General features: G+C 55.5%; 1 protein-coding gene across 4 annotated transcripts in view; it reads right to left on the bottom strand.

Moving 5' to 3' along the window:
* Positions 1–7649: 7649 nt before the first annotated feature.
* CAMK2A (calcium/calmodulin dependent protein kinase II alpha) overlaps positions 7650–18216 on the bottom strand; it is a 63128-nt gene continuing 52561 nt past the window's right edge. For 2 of the 4 annotated variants that reach the window (XM_086713060.1, XM_086714339.1), the window contains 4 exons: positions 17904–17979; positions 15170–15264; positions 10856–11084; positions 7650–10546 (listed from right to left, as the gene is read on the bottom strand). In XM_086713060.1, the coding sequence (XP_086569186.1) occupies positions 10543–10546; positions 10856–11084; positions 15170–15264; positions 17904–17979 (404 nt within the window). In that variant the 3' untranslated portion in view covers positions 7650–10542. Of the gene's footprint in view, positions 10547–10851; positions 11085–15169; positions 15265–17903; positions 17980–18216 lie in introns of those variants that run through there. The other 2 variants (XM_025923625.2, XM_025923626.2) reach the window with 1 other exon arrangement.

The following is an 18216-nucleotide window of genomic DNA, read 5'->3' on the forward strand; positions in this document are numbered from 1 at the left end:
TGGGCAGCCCAGGGCTCTCCGGCTCCCGTTGGATGGCCGAGGGAACCGAGGCTCAGCTGTTTGCTTCACCAGGTCCCCCGGCTTCTGACACTTGCTCTGCCATTGTGCTATGGCCGTGGTGGGTGGGTGGGCTGAGGAAGGGTGGTGAAGAGGAGGAAGCCCTTGAAGACAGCTTTGCCCCCCTTGTACATCTGGGCAAACTGAGGCCCACCGAAGGGGAAGACTTGCTCGAGACTACCCAGCCGAGGCAGGAGGCCGTCCCCTTTCCCCCTCCAGCTGCTTCCCAGCCTTACCCGCAGGTGCAGCTGGGGCTAGAAGACCAGGGTTGGGAGGGGCCCAGAGTTTCCCAGGCTGGTGCGACCCACCCCCTCCTGGCAGGACGTTGCCACATAAAAGAGTCCCAGGGCCTTTCAAATGCGAAGCCCAGGTGTTTGCAAAGGCTTTGACTGGGGGTGGGAGAAAAGGCCGCTGCCTATTTTGGATATTAATAAATTTCCCCTAACAAAGAGCCAGGCCCCCTCCTGCCCCTCTTTGGGGCCGTAGGTGGAGGAAGAGTGATGGGTTTGCTAATTTGCTGAGGGCACAAGAATGGCCTTCACAGTTCAAGGTGCCTCTTCCCACACTCTTGGGGGCAGGCTCCAGTCTTGCTAACAGAGGCCCCTGGTGCCAGCACAGTGGCCCCAGCCCAGGAGAGGGCACTCTCCAGGCCCCCCAGCTCTCTCTAGGACAGACCCCAGGCCCCGGGCCAAGGTCCTGTGAGTACTCCTTGCCCAGCCTCTTGGGTGCAGCCTGGGGTCCTGGGAGTCCAGAATAGGCGATCCTAGAAGTCTAGGTTTCTCTTCTCCCAGATTCCCAGTCTGGATTTGGAGAATTCCAGGAGTTTGTGCAGCCCACCAGTTTCACTTCCAGTCCCTCCAGGACTCACTTCCCCTTGCTCCTGGGCCTGCGGTTCCTGGTCTGCCCTCCCTGGTCCCATCTTCCAGTCTGTCCCGCTTTTCCCATTTCCGCTGCCACCAGACAGGCTGTCCTGCCACATCACCCTTCTCCCACCTCTGCCGCCAGCGCCAACCCCCAAACGCCCCCAGACCCAACCCCCCAAGTGCCCCCAGCCCCATTCCTTCGTTGACTTCAGATCTCCCTGGCTCAGAACAGACCCCAGCCGGGCCCGGCTGCAGTGGGAACTGACTGGGGACCAGGAACACCTGGCTGGAGGGGTCCGTGGCGACGTAGTGGGCAGCTCAAGGAAGACGTCAGCTCCAACTGGAGTAGAACCCCAGCCTGGAATCCCAGAACGCCCTAGCAGGTGACAATCCAGTGCCTGCAGAGCCCGGCAGGCAGGGAAGCGGGGTGCGGGATCGTGCTTTGCAGAGGCTGGTCAGTGGTGGGGACCGTGGGGCACTAGAGAACAAAGCGTGCCTGTCTTCGGGGGAGGCTGACCCTCAGAAGTAGGGGCCCAGGTTGCTGGATACCCTGGCTTTTCAAGACAAGCTGGGAGTGAGGATTTTTGTGAGAAGCTTCCCATTTTTGAACATGAGCAACTGATGGGAAGCAAGTGACACAGCGTGGCTCCGTTAGGGTGGCTGGCAGGCCCACTGCTCTGCAGAGGCAGGGGGTAGTAGGGCTGTGTCCTGTGGTGAGAACGTGGCGGAGCGGAGGCCGGAACCAGGGCCCCCCCTCTACTCAGTGTTCTGCTCCCCTTCTCAGCTGACCTCTGTGTGCATGGACCCCTGACCCGGGGAGGCCAGTGGGGGGCCCTGGGAGGCAGCATATGTGCCTGGCTCAGGTGTGCTGAGGGTGCCCTGGGGCCCCTCATTGCTGTTCTAGGAATGTTCTAGAACTCATCAGAGACGGTGTTCTCTTGGCGGGCACTGGGAAGCGCTAAGATGGTGCGCTGACCACCTGCAGTCACTTCCAGTTCCAGCCTGTGATCTGCAAGAGCAAATATCTGGGAGGCCCAAGGGGGAGAGGGAAGCGGGAGGGGGCCCCGTTAGGGTCAGCCATATTACCAAAGTCAAGTGAGGGTCAACAACCGACACAGGGGCACACCGGGTACCTTGTGTTTGGTTCTCAGGAGGCCCTGCCCCCTGTGCTCCCTTCTACCACCCCAGCCAAGTTCACCTCGCATGGTGCCCTGAGCCGGCCCAAGCTTCCTCATCCAGAGTCCTCCCCATTCATCCATGGGACCCCTATCCATTCTCTTAGGTCTGTCCTCCACATACCCTCCATCCTCCACCAGGCGTGGGCTCCTCGCATCCTCAGGGAGCCTGGCTCAGCCCTACACCTGGCGCGAGCCACGACAGCCAGCCTGGCTTGCATGGGGTGCTCACGGCCTCCGGAGACAACCCACTTCATTTCTGTGCAGTTAAGACACGTGCAGCACTCTCCCTGGGGCCCAGGGCACCTGGGACTGGGGTAGGGCATCGTGGTGGGGGGCTTGTCACCTGGTGCAATCCCAGCTCTGCCCCTCCCTGGCTGTATGGCCGTCAGGGACCCATAGCATCAGGTCACCACTTTGCACATTGCGGCAGCAACTGAAAGCAGTTTGTTGGTAGCTCTAGGGACAGCCAGCGAAGAGTTAAGACAGTCCCAGCCCCTCTGAATTTCACGTGACCCTGGCTTGCTGAGCCTACAGTTCTGGTTCTGCGGTGGACACTCTTCTCCAGACTCATTTTTTGCTGGTGGCTCATGGAAAATTTGGCTCCTTGAGCTCCAGGCCACTCCCTCTGGGCCCTGAGGCCTCACTGACGCTGGTCCTGCCCTGGAAGGGCGTCTAGGGCCGCCTGCCTGCCCTCGGATCCTTGGCCAGCACCCCCTCCCTCGCCCCCCCTCACCCCTCTGTCTCCGCCTGACTTCCTGCTGCCTGACCTTTTCCCCCAGGACAGAACGGCAGCCCGCCCCCCTTGGCCACGCCGAGGCCTCCTCCCGGCACCCCATCCCGGATTGCTTTCTACTGGAGGGAAAGAAAGCCGCTTCCCACTGACAGCCACCGCATCTGTGAGCAGCATCCCTTCCAGAACTGTAGTCAGCAGGAGCCAAGGCAGGCTCGGACTCTGCCAGTCGGAGCCCAGTCTTGACTCAGCTGTCCACTGGCTGGACGACTCAACTGGGTCTGCTGCTTCATTGCCCTGACCCCCAGTGTCCTGACCCTCAGATGGAAGATGGGAACAATGGCTTTCCCTCTGCAGGGAATTACATGGGATAATATAGGTGCTCAGTGCATAGTTTTTAAAAAGCGATCAGTGCTTAGTGCAAACCGTGGCAGGCAGAAGGCCTGCAGGTGGGATGGTTCTCATGAGCCTGCTGTCCCTAGTTCAGATAAAGAAACTGAGGCCCAGCTCCCGCCTCCAACCAACAGAGGGAGAAGGAGGGTGGGGATTGGTGTGCTTGGAGCCAGGGTCCAGGCAATGGTGGAAGCCTCAGGGCGAGCTGGCATCCTCCAGTTCCATGGCAAGGGGCCTGGGAGGCTGGGCCTTAGTGTCCCCACCTGTAAAATGAATGGGTCGGAAAGCCCCAGAGGGAAGCGGTGCTCATTCTTCGGAGCTGGATTCCAGGACTGGACCCTCTTGCTGGATGGAGTTAATGGTTAAGAACTGGATGGCGTCATCAACGGGCTGGGAGGTCCTGCCAAGCCAGCAGGAGGTGCAGATTCCGGGTGGGAGTAGGGCAGCACTGAAATCCTCCAGGCTCCGAAGCTTGCTTTGACCTTGACTCGGCTGACCCGGGGTCAGGGTCTCACAGAGTTTCAAGGATTGGGGTGGCAGGAGGCAGGGGCAGGGGAGGGGCCAATGGTCAATATTGATCTAGCTGAGTCAGGGGAGTGGATGGGGAAGCGGGCAGGCTGGGGTGGGGTTTACTGATAACTGGTCCTCCAGCTCCCAGCATGGCTGTGGGAACCGGAGAATGGGGTGGTTGGTGCAGAATCCCAGACGGAGTGCTTATCGAAATTACAGCTGCCTGGAGGCCAGCTCAGGCTTAATGCATCCAGTCCTCTGTGGGGAGGGTCTAAACATCTGTATTTTTAGCATACTCCCTGGGTGACTCTGCATAGCCAACTCGGTTGCCATACTGGGGACCGTAGGCTCAACCCCCTCGTTGTAACAACGAGACACCTGAGGTCCACAGAAGGAGAGTAACTCACTCAAGGACACACTGGGAGAGGATGATGATAATTCTCCCCTTTTTCTTGGGCGAAGGGGGAGTCTACTTCTAGATAGCTCCATCCATCGTGCAGCTTTGGCCCAAAGTCCAGGAAAGAATGGTAAGGCCAGGATGCCCAGAGGGAAGTGGCTTCTGAGACCTTGGTAGGCCCAGGTAGAGAAGGGAGGGTGGGGCATGTCCCAGGAGGAAGGACAAGGAGGAGGGGCCATTCCCACAGGACTGGACCTGCTCCGCCCCGCCCTGAGCAAACACTCCCAGCACCTGCTGGGGGATGTTTCCTAAAAGATTTACTGTGGTCCAGTCCGGGGAAGGCCATTTCCATTGCTGGGGACCTACCTGTGCCCTAGAAGAACACGTCCACATCAAGGGATATTTGGGACCCACATGGCCCTCTGACACTCTGGCCCCAACAGCCTCCTCCCTAGCCTCTTCTCTCCCCACCCCTCCCTGATCCACTGTGCTGGGCTCTCAGCCTTTGCTCTGGCCTCCACCCTCCCCACCATTTCACCCTGTGGGGCACGTGCACAAAGCCTCTCAGGCAATCCCAGTCACGGCCATGCTTCTCCCGCTCCTTCTTCTGGTTCTGTACACTTCGCACCTCCAGACCCAGCCCCCACCCCAGCCCATCCTGCGTTCTGCTTCTCTGCATGTCCCTCACTCTTGGGATGGCCTCTCTGGGGACGGGAGACATGCCCAGCTCATCACTGGGCCCTACTCAGAGCCCAGCTGGCTGCAGCAGGCCCCAGCAGGTGTTTGGAGGGGCTAAAAATCCCGAAACCCCCCTCCCTCCCTCACACCCTGGGCCATCCTGGTCAGGTTCCTTCCCCTCTCCACTACAGTCTCTGTGTACATGGAATGAAAAGAAGAGAAATGTAGTGCCCAGTGGAGGGGCAAACCCAGGATCCTGAGACCCTGGGAGTAAGGGGTGCCTGGTACCTCGTGTGAAGGAAGACTTCGCCATTGTTACTGCAGAAGTGGGGGAGTGGGTGGGAAGTTCCAGCCCCTGCACCAGCCATCCCTCTGTCACTGCTGAGGCACACATTGGCCAGGAGTTTACTCTGAACAAGCGTGATGATACTCTGTGCATGTGGGGAGCAGCGACAAGATGCTGTCCTGCCTTCAAGGAGCCCTCAGCTTCGCAGACTCTTCCTTAGGTGGCTTCAGCCCAGGGCACTATGAGGAGATGGCTACGGGGGCTGGGTAAGCCCGCAGAGGGCCCTAACCCAGCAAGTGCTGGGAGAGTGTGAGGGAGGCTTCCCCAAGGAGAAGACACCAGAACTGTGTCCTGAAGGGTGAGGGAGCATCGCTGTGCACTGAGCAAGAGGAGAGGAGCCAGCGGGTTTCACAGCAAATGGGCAGTGGGGAGGTAGGGACTGTGGGGTAGACTATGGAGGCACAGATGGTCAAAGATTCCTAAGAATCCCAGCCACAGTTGGCTGGCTGTTCAGAGACGGGGAAACACAGACTGGGTCACCAGAGGCCCTGAAGGGATTCCGGGTTCTGTCTGGCAAGAAGCCTTTTACCCTCTGAGCCTCATTGTCTTCAGGATAAAGCTCTTCTAACTGACACAAGAGGTATTATGAAAGCACTTTGTGAGCTATAAAGAGTCACACTACTGTCAGACAATAGTAGTGTTTTGGGTGGAGCTGGTGCGTTCTGAGTTAAAGGATACCTCAAGGGGCGCCTGGGTGGCTCAGTGGGTTGAGCCTCCAACTTCAGCTCAGGTCATGATCTCGCAGTCCCTGAGTTCAAGCCCCGCGTTGGGCTCTGTGCTGACCGCTCAGAGCCTGGAGCCTGCTTTGAATTCTGTGTCTCCCTCTCTTTATGCCCCTCCCCTGCTCATGCTCTGTCTCTCTCTGTCTCAAAAATAAATAAAAACATTTAAAAAAAAATTTTAAAGGATACCTCTTGAGGTCTACTGGGGACTGGAGGCACAGAGCCCAGGACTGCTGGAGCCTGCTCCTGTGCTGCCACCTGCTGGCGATTGTCTGCAATGGCAGCACAGACCCTCGGGCCCTTCCTCTTGCCCAGGTGGGGAGATCCGAAGGCTGTTTGAAGGCCGGAGCTGGGAGAAGCCCAGGCACCAAAGGTTAGCAGGCTCCAGGGCAAGAGGGCAAATAGAAGGCCCCACATTCCTCTGCAACCCACCCCCTTGCCCTTCTCAGCACTCCTCGTGGCCACCCTGCATACCGGCGGCAAGGCTAGATCCCAGAAGTGGCTGGTACAGGAATTCTGGAGTCCCAGATGTCCCAAGCATGGGCTAGAGGGGACTGTGGGCTCCAGAAGGCACATTTCCCTGATCCTGTGGAATCCAGGCCTCTTAGGTGGCAGCATGGCTGAGAGTGACCAGCTCACCTGCCTTGCCTAAGGCCGTCCCAGGTTTACTGCAGAAAATCCTACATCAGCAAACCAGGACCGGTGCTTACCCTGTCGTGGCCTTGAGGAGAGCCAAAGCCTCTGCATCACCATGTTGGCTCCGCCTGACATCCTGGGCTCAGAACCAAACTGGCCTCTAATATGGCAGGGGCCTCCCTTCGGCCAATGGAGCCTCTCAAGCCATCTCTCTCTCCAGCCCCAAGGCCCCTGCCCCAGGCATTCTGTCCACAGATTATGGGTTTGGAAGGTATTTCTCCCCTACCCCTTTCTCCAAACCCGTCTCCAGGACTTCGGAGGCCTGGGGGTTTGTCTGTGAGGTTCGGCTGAGGGGAGAGAATAGGTGGGGAGGGACTTATGGAACAATTTCCTCATTTTACAAGGAAACGAGGCCTAGGAGGCCTAGAGAAGAGCCTCGCCCAAGACCCCTGAGGGAGACTTTGCTGCTGTTTGTGGCAACCAGCATCCACTGCCCCCCCTCCCCTCACCCACTCTTGTTAAGGGCACCCCATGTGTCTGAGAGAAAGCCAGCCCCACCCCTGGCTCTAAGCCTGGGCACAGGGTCCAGACACAATCCCACTGCAATTGGCTCAGGCTTGAGCATGAGACCAAGTTGGCCCAATCAGAAGGGAGACCTTGGCTTTTATTTTGCAAATGGAGAGATCTTGTACTGGAAACAAACAAAACCCACCCAGTGCCAGTGCTTGACTGAGACAGGGAGACCTCAAGTGCACAGAAGTTTGTAGCTATTTATTGCACTGAAAACACCAATAAAACAGACGCCCCGTTTCCCCCCCTCCCACCCAATAGCAGAAGTTTTGAGCAGTGGTCATTCAAATTCACAGCCACATAGTTTTAAAAAAAAGAAAAGAAAAGAACTGAAACAAACGCCCCCCCCCACCCGCCCCCAGACAAATAGTAACAAAGAAACCAGCATGGGGAGTCTGGCAAACACATCCCCCAAAGGGTCTCCCTTTGGGAGACAGGAGGCCGTGGGTCAGGATTAGTGCCACAGTGTGCGTAATCCTGGGAGAATACTTTCCTATAAAGGTGTTTGCATGCTGGAGCCTAGGTCTGGTCTTAGGTCTGGATTTTTTTGCGTCTACAGGATGTTTTAGAGGAGCAGAGTTTCACTGTCTGGTGGGGGTGGGCTCTGGGCCGCTTTGTCTGCCAGCCTCCCCTGCGTGCTGCCTCAGGATCACGCTGATGGCCTGTGGTCCACACTGGTTGACTACCCGCCCACAGGAGTGGCCTTCCTCGTGGGGCCATTTCCTCCCGGGGTAGGGACCTTGCCTCCATTTCTCTGGCACTTGGAACTGGACACGGTAGACGGGAGGCATGTCAGCAAATAAAGATCGGGACACTGGGGTCCTCCAGCTCAGTTACCCCTGGTGGGAAAACCCAGGGCCAGAGCAGGAAACTGACTTGCCCAAGGTCACACAGCAAGTCTGGTCAGAACTGGGGATGGAATCCTACTAACCCCCAAAGCATGGCTCTTTCCCCACAGTCCACTGCTAATAAGCAGTTGACAGGCACCGAAGAGGGGAATGAGGGGCAGGTGGGGGAGAAGTGGGGGCTGGTCAAGGCCCAGAATGAAGCAGGGGTCCAGCCAGTGGATCCTGTCAGTTCTTGCAGGTACATCGGGCTTCACTTCGCCGTCCTGTTTGATCCCCCAACAGCTCTGCAACATAGGCTGGGCAGGAATATTTCACCCTTTAACTGATGGGGAAACTGAGGCTGGAAAAGGGACCAGACTTTGTCTTGGTACTTGCAGCATCCCCTGTGAAGGCTGCACCCTCACCTTTGGCTTAGGGATGGCTGTGGGAGCTGGCAGCTCACAAGGGAGGCAGGCGGTTTTGTTGCTGGGACGCTGGGATCACTGGGCCTTACTGGGAAGCCCTCTGGACCTGGGGCAGACCAGGTGCCTGCCCCTGGGCCTCAGCAACAGGGTGTCTGCCAAGGATAGAGGCCGGTGATCAACCAGTTTGGAGACCAGGAGGCCCAGGCAGCCTCTATCCTGGCCTGCAGCCCCAGAATAGCCTGCCTCACCTGTCCCCAGGGCAGCAGCAGTTGTGAAAAGGGCCCAGGCAGACAACTCATGATCAGGGAAAACTCAGAAAGTCCTGGATCAAACATCCCCCCAGTCCTCCAGCCAACACCCAGGACTCCCCAGAGGTTCGGGGGAACCAGAGCCTCCTCCAAATCCCTGGGGATGTGGCTCTTCCTCCCCTAAAATCCTCCAGAGGGGACAGTATCTCATGCTGGCAAAACACGGCCACACAGAGGCCAAAAGCACAGAGAGGCGGCAACATAATTCCGAGTCGGACACTGAGAATACAACCTCTATTTTTTTTTTTGTCCAAAACATGTAGATTGGTTTTGCTGAGTGTTTTTTCTTCTTTTCTTTTCTTTTTTTTTTTTTTTTTGACGTACTTACTGCATATAAAGTCATGCAAAGAAAACAGTGCAGACAGTAGATCCTAGTGGATGTGCCAAGGCATTCCACATCAGAGTCAATCCCAGGGGAAGAGGGGAAGAGAAAGGAAAAGAAAGAGATTCGAACCCACGGCTGCAGGACGAGGCGTGAAGAGGAGAAATTCCAGTGCTCTGCTTGGACCAGCAGATACAGAGGGGAGAGGCAATGGAGACACATGCTCGTGAACCCCCAAAGACTGGGGGAGGGGCTGAGAGGGCACATAGATGCGGTGGAATGAAATCCGGGGAGGCTGGGAAGCGTCGTAGTAGGAACCTCAGTTTGGGAGGCAAGAAAAAAAAAGAAAAAAAAAAAAGATAATTTCCGTCTTGACAACCTCCCCCCGCCCCCCCCCCCCCGCCCCCTACCGGCTCTCTCTGCCCTGATTTGCTATTTCTTAGCTCTAACATCTGGTGTTTCTACAGTCCTGAAAAGGAACCTTAGGACCAAAATGTCAATGAGGCCCTCTTCCCCCTACCCCCCGCACCCCTCCATCCCCGGGGACTGAGTCCACCTCGACCCCAGATAACCACGGGTGACAAAGTCCATCTCAGAGATGACATTAAAAAAGAAGAAGAAAGAAAGAGACCTAGAACAGAAAAAAAACTACCCCTCATCCCTCTTCCCACGTCCCTTCCCAACCCAACCTGACCTTCCCCACAATAATTTGAGAGGTTTAGTTATCACATAGATATCCAGGAACGCAAAATCCATTTAGGAAACACACAGAAGTTTGGCTATAAAAAGGCATGCGGTCCAAGTAGAAGTGATACCTAAATGTTGCCTTCTTTGCCCCCAAAAAGCAATCAGATTCTCTCCCTCAGATGTGACGGAGCTGGAATTCTCCAGGGCTGATGGAAGGGGTGGAATGGGAGTCAGTGTTGGAGGTGAACATCAGCCGGAGGAGAAGAGTGAGGGCACCCTGAGACCGTTGTGCTCCACACGCTGAGGGGAAGGGTCCGCAGGGACAGGAGGAGGGGACAGGATGGGAGAAGAGCTAGGGAGGCAGTGTCAGGTGGGGACTCCTGGTGTCTGCTCCTCTCTCACCCTCTCCCACAGGGGAGGCTGGCTCAGGGGTTGAGGGGGACCCTGGAAGGAGAGAGACAGCGAAAGGTGCGGGCAGACCCACATTCCTCCTGATTCTGCCCCTCTTTTCCCTCAGCCCCTGGGGGACACACAGCTGGGCATTCTGGCCTATAGCCAAGGCAAGAGCAGGCTAGCGACAGCCAGGAGGGGTAGGGGTCCTCGGAGCCAGCACCCAGAGCACCCAGGGCACCCAGGCCCGAGGAAGCCTCGCCCTGGCAGGAGAGTGACAGGTGGTGGCAGGGAGATGTGGCTATTTGCTCTGAAGTCGTGATAACTTTTGTGGACAGACAGGTTTTCTTGATGCAGGTGTGGCGGTGGTGGTGATGGTGATGGTGGTGGGATGGGGTGACGCGATTGGGGGAATTCCAGCCAAATCCAAGTGGGAGAACCAGCAGCCACATTCCATGAACGAAGAGAACATCTCTGCGGTACAGGGCCCCCGGCCCGGTCCTTCAACTGTAAGAAATGGTATGTCTGTGGGTAATGGCGGTTGTTTCCGAGGGCGTCATGCTTTCCTTGGGCAACCACCCCTCCCCCGTCCTTAGATGGAGTCGGAGCTGCTTCTGTGGGCCCCACCCAGCACCCTACCTGGCCCCCCCTCCCCCACCGGGGACCTGCAGGCTGGTCTCCTCCCTGTGGTCCTCCAGCCCCCACCCCATGGCCTTCCAGCACCCAAGTGCCCCAACATGTCCCCCTCCAGACTGACACCACCCCGTTCCTTTAGATCGCCCTAGATGACAGATGGTGGGAAGGAGAGGCTCTTACTGGGGCAGGACGGAGGGCGCCCCAGATCTGTGGAAGTGGACGATCTGCCATTTGCCATCCCGGCGGTGCCAGACACGGGTCTCCTCCGACTGGGCCGTGCGGGGGATGCCACCCGCATCCAGGTACTGCGTGATGCGGATGTAGGCGATGCAGGCCGACTCGTCACCCATCAGATGGATGTGGGGGTTCAGGATGGTGGTGTGCACGGGCTTGCTGTTCCGAGACCACACTGGAGGTGGGGATGGGGGGGGGCACAGGAGATGCACTTGGGGGCCATCTTCACGTCCTTCATTTGCCCATCTCCCAGCGACCCTCTCAGCAGAGGCACTCCCCGCCCCCTGCTTCATTTCCACCGGAGGGGTGTCTGTGACAGGGCTCAGCTAGGTGTCAGGGCAGACCTTCTAGATGACTAGATCAGATCCCAGCTTAGAGACAATGGATTTCAGGCATGCCAGTTCTTTAAACACAGGGGAATGGGATTTTAGAATCACGGTATCTCAGACACACAGAAGTATAGGACTATGATGGCAGAATCAGATGAACTTAGACCAGGGTCTCAAACCCAGATTCCCTACGGGGGCCAGGCGTGTACATAAACGAGGCTGGTGAGCTGGGTGTAAAATGCTAAATGACAACAGACCCTTTGCCTCGGAGTCAGGGAGCCATAGGAATGGGGGAGACTGGTGACACCATGTCCCACCTACAGAGGGCGCCCTGTACACAGCTTCCCTGCTGGCTGATAAGCGAGTACGGCTGACCCGGGGAACAACGAGGGGGCGCAGGTTAGGGCACCCACCCTCTGCACAGTTGAAAATCCACATATACCTTTTGACTCCCCTGAAACTTAACTACTAATAACCGTCCGTTGACTGGAAGCCTTACTGATAACACCAACAGTCGATTAACCCATCTTTTGTATGTTATTTGTACTATGAGCTATATTCTTAAAGTAAGCTAAGGGACATAAAATGTTATTCCTTAATAGGGAAAGGGAAATACATTTACCGCACCGTGCTGTATTTATTGGGAAAAATGCATGTATAAGTGGGCCGGCACAGTTCAAACCCATGTTGCTCAAGGGTCGGCTCTAAGTGGAACCCACGTTGCCATACCTTCTGAGTTTTCAAGAGAATCCAGAAATCTGGATGTTTATGTGAAAATGCTTCATTTTTTATTATTGGTATTTAACTCAAATTTAAAACATGCGAGCCCCATGAAACATATGTACAGTCCAGATGGCCCGTGGACCCCTCAGTTGCCATCCCTACTGGCAAACAGAAAGAATTATGGAAACCTGGGTAATATTGAAACTGCAGAATCTTAGGATCTCGAATTGTAAGGATGGAATTAGGGGTCATGGGGTGAGGTCGTGGAGTTCTCCAGAGTTAGGTGGAAATACATAACTCTTATGATCAGGACAGAACTGACAAAGGTACTTGAAACCAGCTTTCTCTTTGCAAAATATGAGTTACTATTGTTATTAGTAGTAATAGTAGGGTTAATTATTTTGGTTCTTGGAACTCTCCATTTTTTTTAGCAAGGTAGAAAACAAAAGCACAGAAAGACAATGACCCAGGGAGGGGCTGGACAGGGGTCACCAGGGTCCCAGGCTTTAGAGGAACCCTCATGCCTTCTCTTGGTGTAGCCCAGATGTAGGTCCAAATCCCATAGAGAGCTGACTTAAAATACACACTGCCCATCTCTTCCCTTAGAGATGACAATTCAAAAATCTATACTATTAAAAAAGCCCCCTTCCCCTCCCCACCCTTTGATTCTGAAGCCCAGCCTGGTTTGTGAACCACTGATTTCCTAGAAAACATAAAATGTCTTTTTTTTTTTTTTCCAGGACTACTGGAAGCATCCCTAATATTATAATCTCACTATACCCAGGCTTTGCCTACAGAACTCAAAATCACTGAGTCTTACATATGTAGACTACACTAACAGACTGTTACAATGTGGGGCTCTCAGAGAGAATATAGAGCGTTTGCATTATAGGCTTGGGAGAGACCTCCGAGGTCAAAGGTCACCCAGTGGCCTTCCTACCAAATGCAAGGAGGCCTCAGCAAGTATCCTTGACAGCAATCAGGGCTGGAGGCACTCCAGACAGCCTAGTTCAATGCGTCCATTTTAGCACATCTGGAAGCTGAGGTCCAGAGAAGCAATCTGACTTGTCCCAAGCTGGGCCACTTCCTGAAGGAAATGCAGTAGCACCTAGAAGAAGTCAGTCTCCAGATGGGACTGAATTAGGACAATCTAGAACCGTCTCAGAAGGGACAGACAAGCTCAGCATTGTTGAGGGCACTGAGCCTTGCTGTTGTTGGCAAGGGCTGGGGTTCTGGGGGACATTTGTAAAGAAATGACCACCCTAATTTGGTGTCTCTGACTAGACCGGAGCCTTCTAACATCCACTCTTGTGGGCAGCGTGGGAGAAAGGGCCAGGTCCTCAGCACCAGCAGGGAAAAACAGGCTGGATGGTGAGACTTGGCCTGGGGTGGGCCGTTACTCCGGGTCTTGCTCTCATGGGCCCTTCGGCGTTCAAACCTGCAGTCCAGGGGGCCGGTGCTGTGATGGGGCCTCCTGCCTGGACGCAGGCCAACAACTAGTTCAGCCTTCTCTTTGTGTTTATTTTCTTTTTCCCACCTCTGAGCCTTTACAGCCAGCTCAGCCTGGTTTCTGCTCTATTGGCTGGGGATTGGGGAGTCCACTCTGGGGAACCAGCGCCCCCAGAGGACAGGCCTGTATAGAGGTGGCCATGGTGATCAGCGAGGGAGCTCCAGGGAGATGGGGACACTTGGGGTCCAGCCACCTCTCTTCACATGAGAATTTAACCTCCATTGCTAGCCTTGGAATATCAGAGTTTGATTATCAAGGGAAAATGCAGCTTCCTTCTCCGCAGCTTTTTAGGGGTGCTCTTGAGCCCCTAGATTGGGTGCAGGCAGGAGAGGAGTGTCCAGCTGGGGGCTGCTAACACATAGTTGAGAGGGGGTGACCCAGGGCAGGAAAAGGGAAGGAGTGAGTCAGGACTGGGTTCTGCTACTGACTTTCTGGGTTCCTTTGGATGAGTCATTTCCCCTCTCTGGGCCTCAGTTTTCCCTTCTGGGTGTTGTAGAATTGGACTAGATCCTTTTTCAGTCACTTAAATGCCCCCTTTGTTTTAGCCACCTACAAGTGCCACTATACTGACTTCATTAAAATCCTTCCTTAAATCAATGCACTTTATCAATTTATGTCAATTTATTATAAAAGAAAACTTCCTGGCACAATCAGTAATGAACAACCAGTATCACAGAATACAAGTTTAATCACGAGTCCAGTGTAAATGAAATAAAGTTATGTAATCCTAGCTCCGAGCTCTTGCCCGCAAAGGATCTGAGCCTGAGACCGTTCTCTCTTTGATGAAGAGATAAATTAGAAGGTTGGAGAGATGTTTAAGACCAGCACCCAGCTGAGCCTTTCCCCCTCATGAAACCAGACGTATTGAAAGAGAATTTAGAAAGGGACCAACTTTCTCACTGTGTGAACCAATGTTGTTTCAAGTGATGCCCACGTGCACCGGAAATCATCTTGGGTAGCCTCAGTGGTATATGCCTTCCATTTGGGGTACCCTGGATATGCCACTTCTCAGGTCCTGAGCTAGATGACTCTAACCTGCATGTGCTTTGGTTCGTCCCTGTCTGACCCCTGGCCAAGATGAGACATGGACACAGGCAGAAAGCGCCCTCGGTCAGGCCCAGCCTCAGCCCCCTGACAGCCCCTGGTTGCAAAGCTGCCAGGGTCTCTCCTGCAGAGGAGAGGCCCAGTAAGGACAGACATGCGGACAGAGACCTAGACAAACAGGCAGGGGCACAGCAGTGTGAGCTTGGGTCCCCTCCTCTTCCCTGGACTGCCCACCCACAGGCATTAACAGCCCATGAGCCGGCTTGTGACCAGTTGGACAGCTGGGGTGGCCCCAGGCGTCTAGATGGCTGTAACTTGGGTACATGCTCTGGCAGGAAGGCTCCCATATCTGTAAAATGGGAACAAAGGTCCTCCCCCAGCCCTCCCAGGGTCAAGGGCAGAAGAGGGCTGGGAGTGCTTGTCACACTTGTCCCAGGTCCCCGTCCTCAGCCACCGGAGGGACAGCCGGCAGTCGGATGGGCCCAGGTTATGAGAGGGAACCAAGGTAGTACCAACCCCTGTCCACACGGGATCTTCCTCTTCGCTGGCTCCTGAGCTTCCCCGGGGGCCCTGCCTGTCACCCTGCTGTGCCATCCGGCAGGACATGGAACAGAGAGCAGACAACAGGCACCCCAGAGAGAAGGGATTGCTCACAGTTTTCAAAATAGAATCGATGGAAGTCCAGGCCCTCGACCAGGTTCCCCAGGGCCTCAGGTTCGAAGGCTGTCATCCCAGGGTCACACATCTTCCTAGGGGGAGGAAGTCAGAGGAAAGAGGAGTTGGGAGTAGTCTCTTAGGGCCACCCTCTAACTCCAGGGCCTGGACTGGAGGAGGGTGGGCCTGAGAAACCAGAGGGATGGAACCCACCTCACAGGATCAGTGACGTCAGCAGGTGGGACAGGGCTTGCAAACTGTGCCATGAGGCACCCACCACCATCCAGTGGTAGAACTGGGAGGCCAGGGTTCGACTCGGGTCCTGGCCCTGCCACTCACTGGTTATAAGATCCCCAGCAAGGGGCTAGTGGCCTAACATCACCCACCAAGCATGCCATGAGTGGCCGTGAAGCGTCGTGCAGAGACCCCAGGCGGGGGCTGACTCAGCGACTCAGCCTGTGCGGGCCTCTCCAACCTGCATCTCCCCGCCGGGGGCAGCAGAAGCCAGAGGGGCTTTTCCCGGGGGGGAGGACCTTTTCCTTCCCACCAAAGTGACTTCTGCTCACCAAACAGGTACATCCCTGGAGGGGGTGCGTTTTGCTACTTTAAAAATGGCCTTTTTGCCCTCAGCGAGAGCCGCAGTTTCCTCTTCTGTAACATGAGGAAAATAGCATTCCGTCAGGTTTTTCATGCCTGGGAAGGAGGCGCACAGGGCAAGGTGAGGAGGCCCTCTGCTGTGTGTTTTCAGCTCAGAGCTCCCTTCCAGGTCTCAGCCTTCTGGGGAAACCTGACATCCAGGTTGAGGAAGGAAAAAGGCCATCTCCCCCACCCCACCCCCACCCCCAGGTCTCTAGGATCTGTGGCACGACACAGACCCCTGTGACAATGACGGTGAAGCCAGGGACAGGAAGTACCTCAGCACAAGCAAAGATCCCAACCCTGGGGAGGAACCGGAGACACTGGTGGATGGGTATCAGGCCTGGCATCATCTGAGCTGGACATTGGCTACTGTAAGCCACTGTCTCCCTGCTCTTCCCTGACTGTCCTGTCCATGTGACCCAGACGAGGCACTTCTCCACTCAGCCCCTCAAATTCTCCAGGCGGACTAGCCGGGGGTTGGGGACTCTGCTCAGACCATAGGAGATGCTCGGAACCCTTCAGCTCCAGAATCCTCCAAGGCTGGGGGTCTGAGCTCTGAGTGTCCGGGAGACTGAGCACCCCCACTGGAGAAGCCCCTGCCTTTGAAGGGACTCAGGGACCACCTTCTCCAACTCCATTATACATCTAGAGACACTGAGGCTCAGTGAGTGAGGGTTACACAGGGCCAGACTCAGGGTACCACAGGCTCCAGGGGTCATGGCAAGGGGTCAGAACCGGGAGTAGGCTACCGATGCCAGAGAAAGTAACATCACAGAGGTGAGAGCGGGTCCCCAGAAATGGCACTGGTGGGGGGCTGGGGTCCACAGAAGCCACCTCTCTTTCCCTCCCTCCTTGGGTGCATCTTTCCAGAGAGACTCGACGACTCTTCCTGTGGCTGATTTAACATTTAGGGCTGGCCACAAGACGCATTCAACAGCGTGTTTCTGGGCTTTCATGCTTTACCCAGGTGCACACATGCATACACACCTGTGCACGGCCCTTATGCACACAGTCACAAACATGCAGTGTAGACAAGTGCACACACACGTGCATACGTGTGGCCTGTCTCACACCTGTCCCTTCCAGAGTCCTTGTTCATCCAGACATAACCAGGGGATTGCTGGGGCCTTGCCGTCATCGGCTGCTGCCAACACCCTCCCACAATTACCATGTACCTGGCCTGCCAAACCTTTGGCCTGCCAAACCTTTGGGAGACAAACTTCAGCTCCTGGGCACGGCGGAAACCAGGAACCAGCTGCCCAAGAACCAAACCCCGGCTACGTTATTCCCCCTTCATCTGAACCCAACAGTCGAGGGTCATTCTGCCTCAGTTGGCAGCTTTTGCCCACCAAAAAGCATATGTGGGGTCTTGTCAGCCCTGCCTGAGTGGTGGAGACTCCTCCCGCTCCTTGGGGTCGGCTAAGGGCCCGGGTGGGGCCTGCTTCTGGGCCAGACCAGGGAGGGGGCATATGGGTGACCACTAGGGGGCGTTCCAGCTCAGCCTTTGCACACAGCCGCCCCACGAAAGGCTGGTCCAGATGCGCAGGGGACAGTCTCAGACCACCTGTTTCATTTAATGTTAGTTTTGGACACTCTGCCTTATTCCCCCAGAGGATTTAAGGTTCTGTTTTGAGGTTCTTTTGCTCACCCCTGCTCCCTGGAGGACATACCCTACCCTGCCCTCCTGAGGTCAGGCCCATTGCAGCAGGTCTGAAGAGCGGCCCGGCCTGCCTCCCTCCCCTCCTTCCCCACTCATCTCCTGAGGAGACCCATGCTATGGTGGAGACTACCCTCTATTTCCTTGGAGAAGCAAAGGGGTTTGGTTGGAGCCCCTCCTGAGGAACAAGATAGGAGGAGGAGGAGGAGGAGGAGGAGAGGGAGGACTGAAATACAGAGAAGTACTATGAACAGAAAGCTTCACTAAAGCATAAAGTCTAAATGCAAAACAGACATATGAGCTCAGTCTGACTCACAGCTCATGCAGAGGGAGTGATTGAGGGTCAGAGACCGGGACCCCCAAAGTTAGCCATCAGCACCCCCTCCCCCCTGAACAACCATCTGGACATGACATGCAGAATGGGCCCAGCCAACTCACGTGTAGGACTCAAAATCTCCATTGCTTATGGCTTCGATCAGCTGCTCTGTCACTTTTATAATCTCCTGTTTCCGCACTGTAAGGCAGGAGGAGACACAGAGAAATGATAGTAATAGAAATAGTAATGAAGCACCTGCTACCATTTTCTGAGTCCCTATCATGTGCCAGATCCTGTGCTAGGACCTGAGGGCCTCGTGGAGACTGTCTTCATTTATATTCACGTTATCCCTGGGAGGTAGGTATCATGACTCCCATTTCCCAGAAGCAGAAACTGAGGCCCAGGAAAGTGGGGAAAAGGTGTGACAGTTCCCTC

The sequence above is a fragment of the Puma concolor genome, chromosome A1 (genome assembly GCF_028749965.1).
Source record: "Puma concolor isolate L17-30 chromosome A1, mPumCon1.1.hap2, whole genome shotgun sequence".
Lineage (NCBI taxonomy): Eukaryota > Metazoa > Chordata > Mammalia > Carnivora > Felidae > Puma > Puma concolor.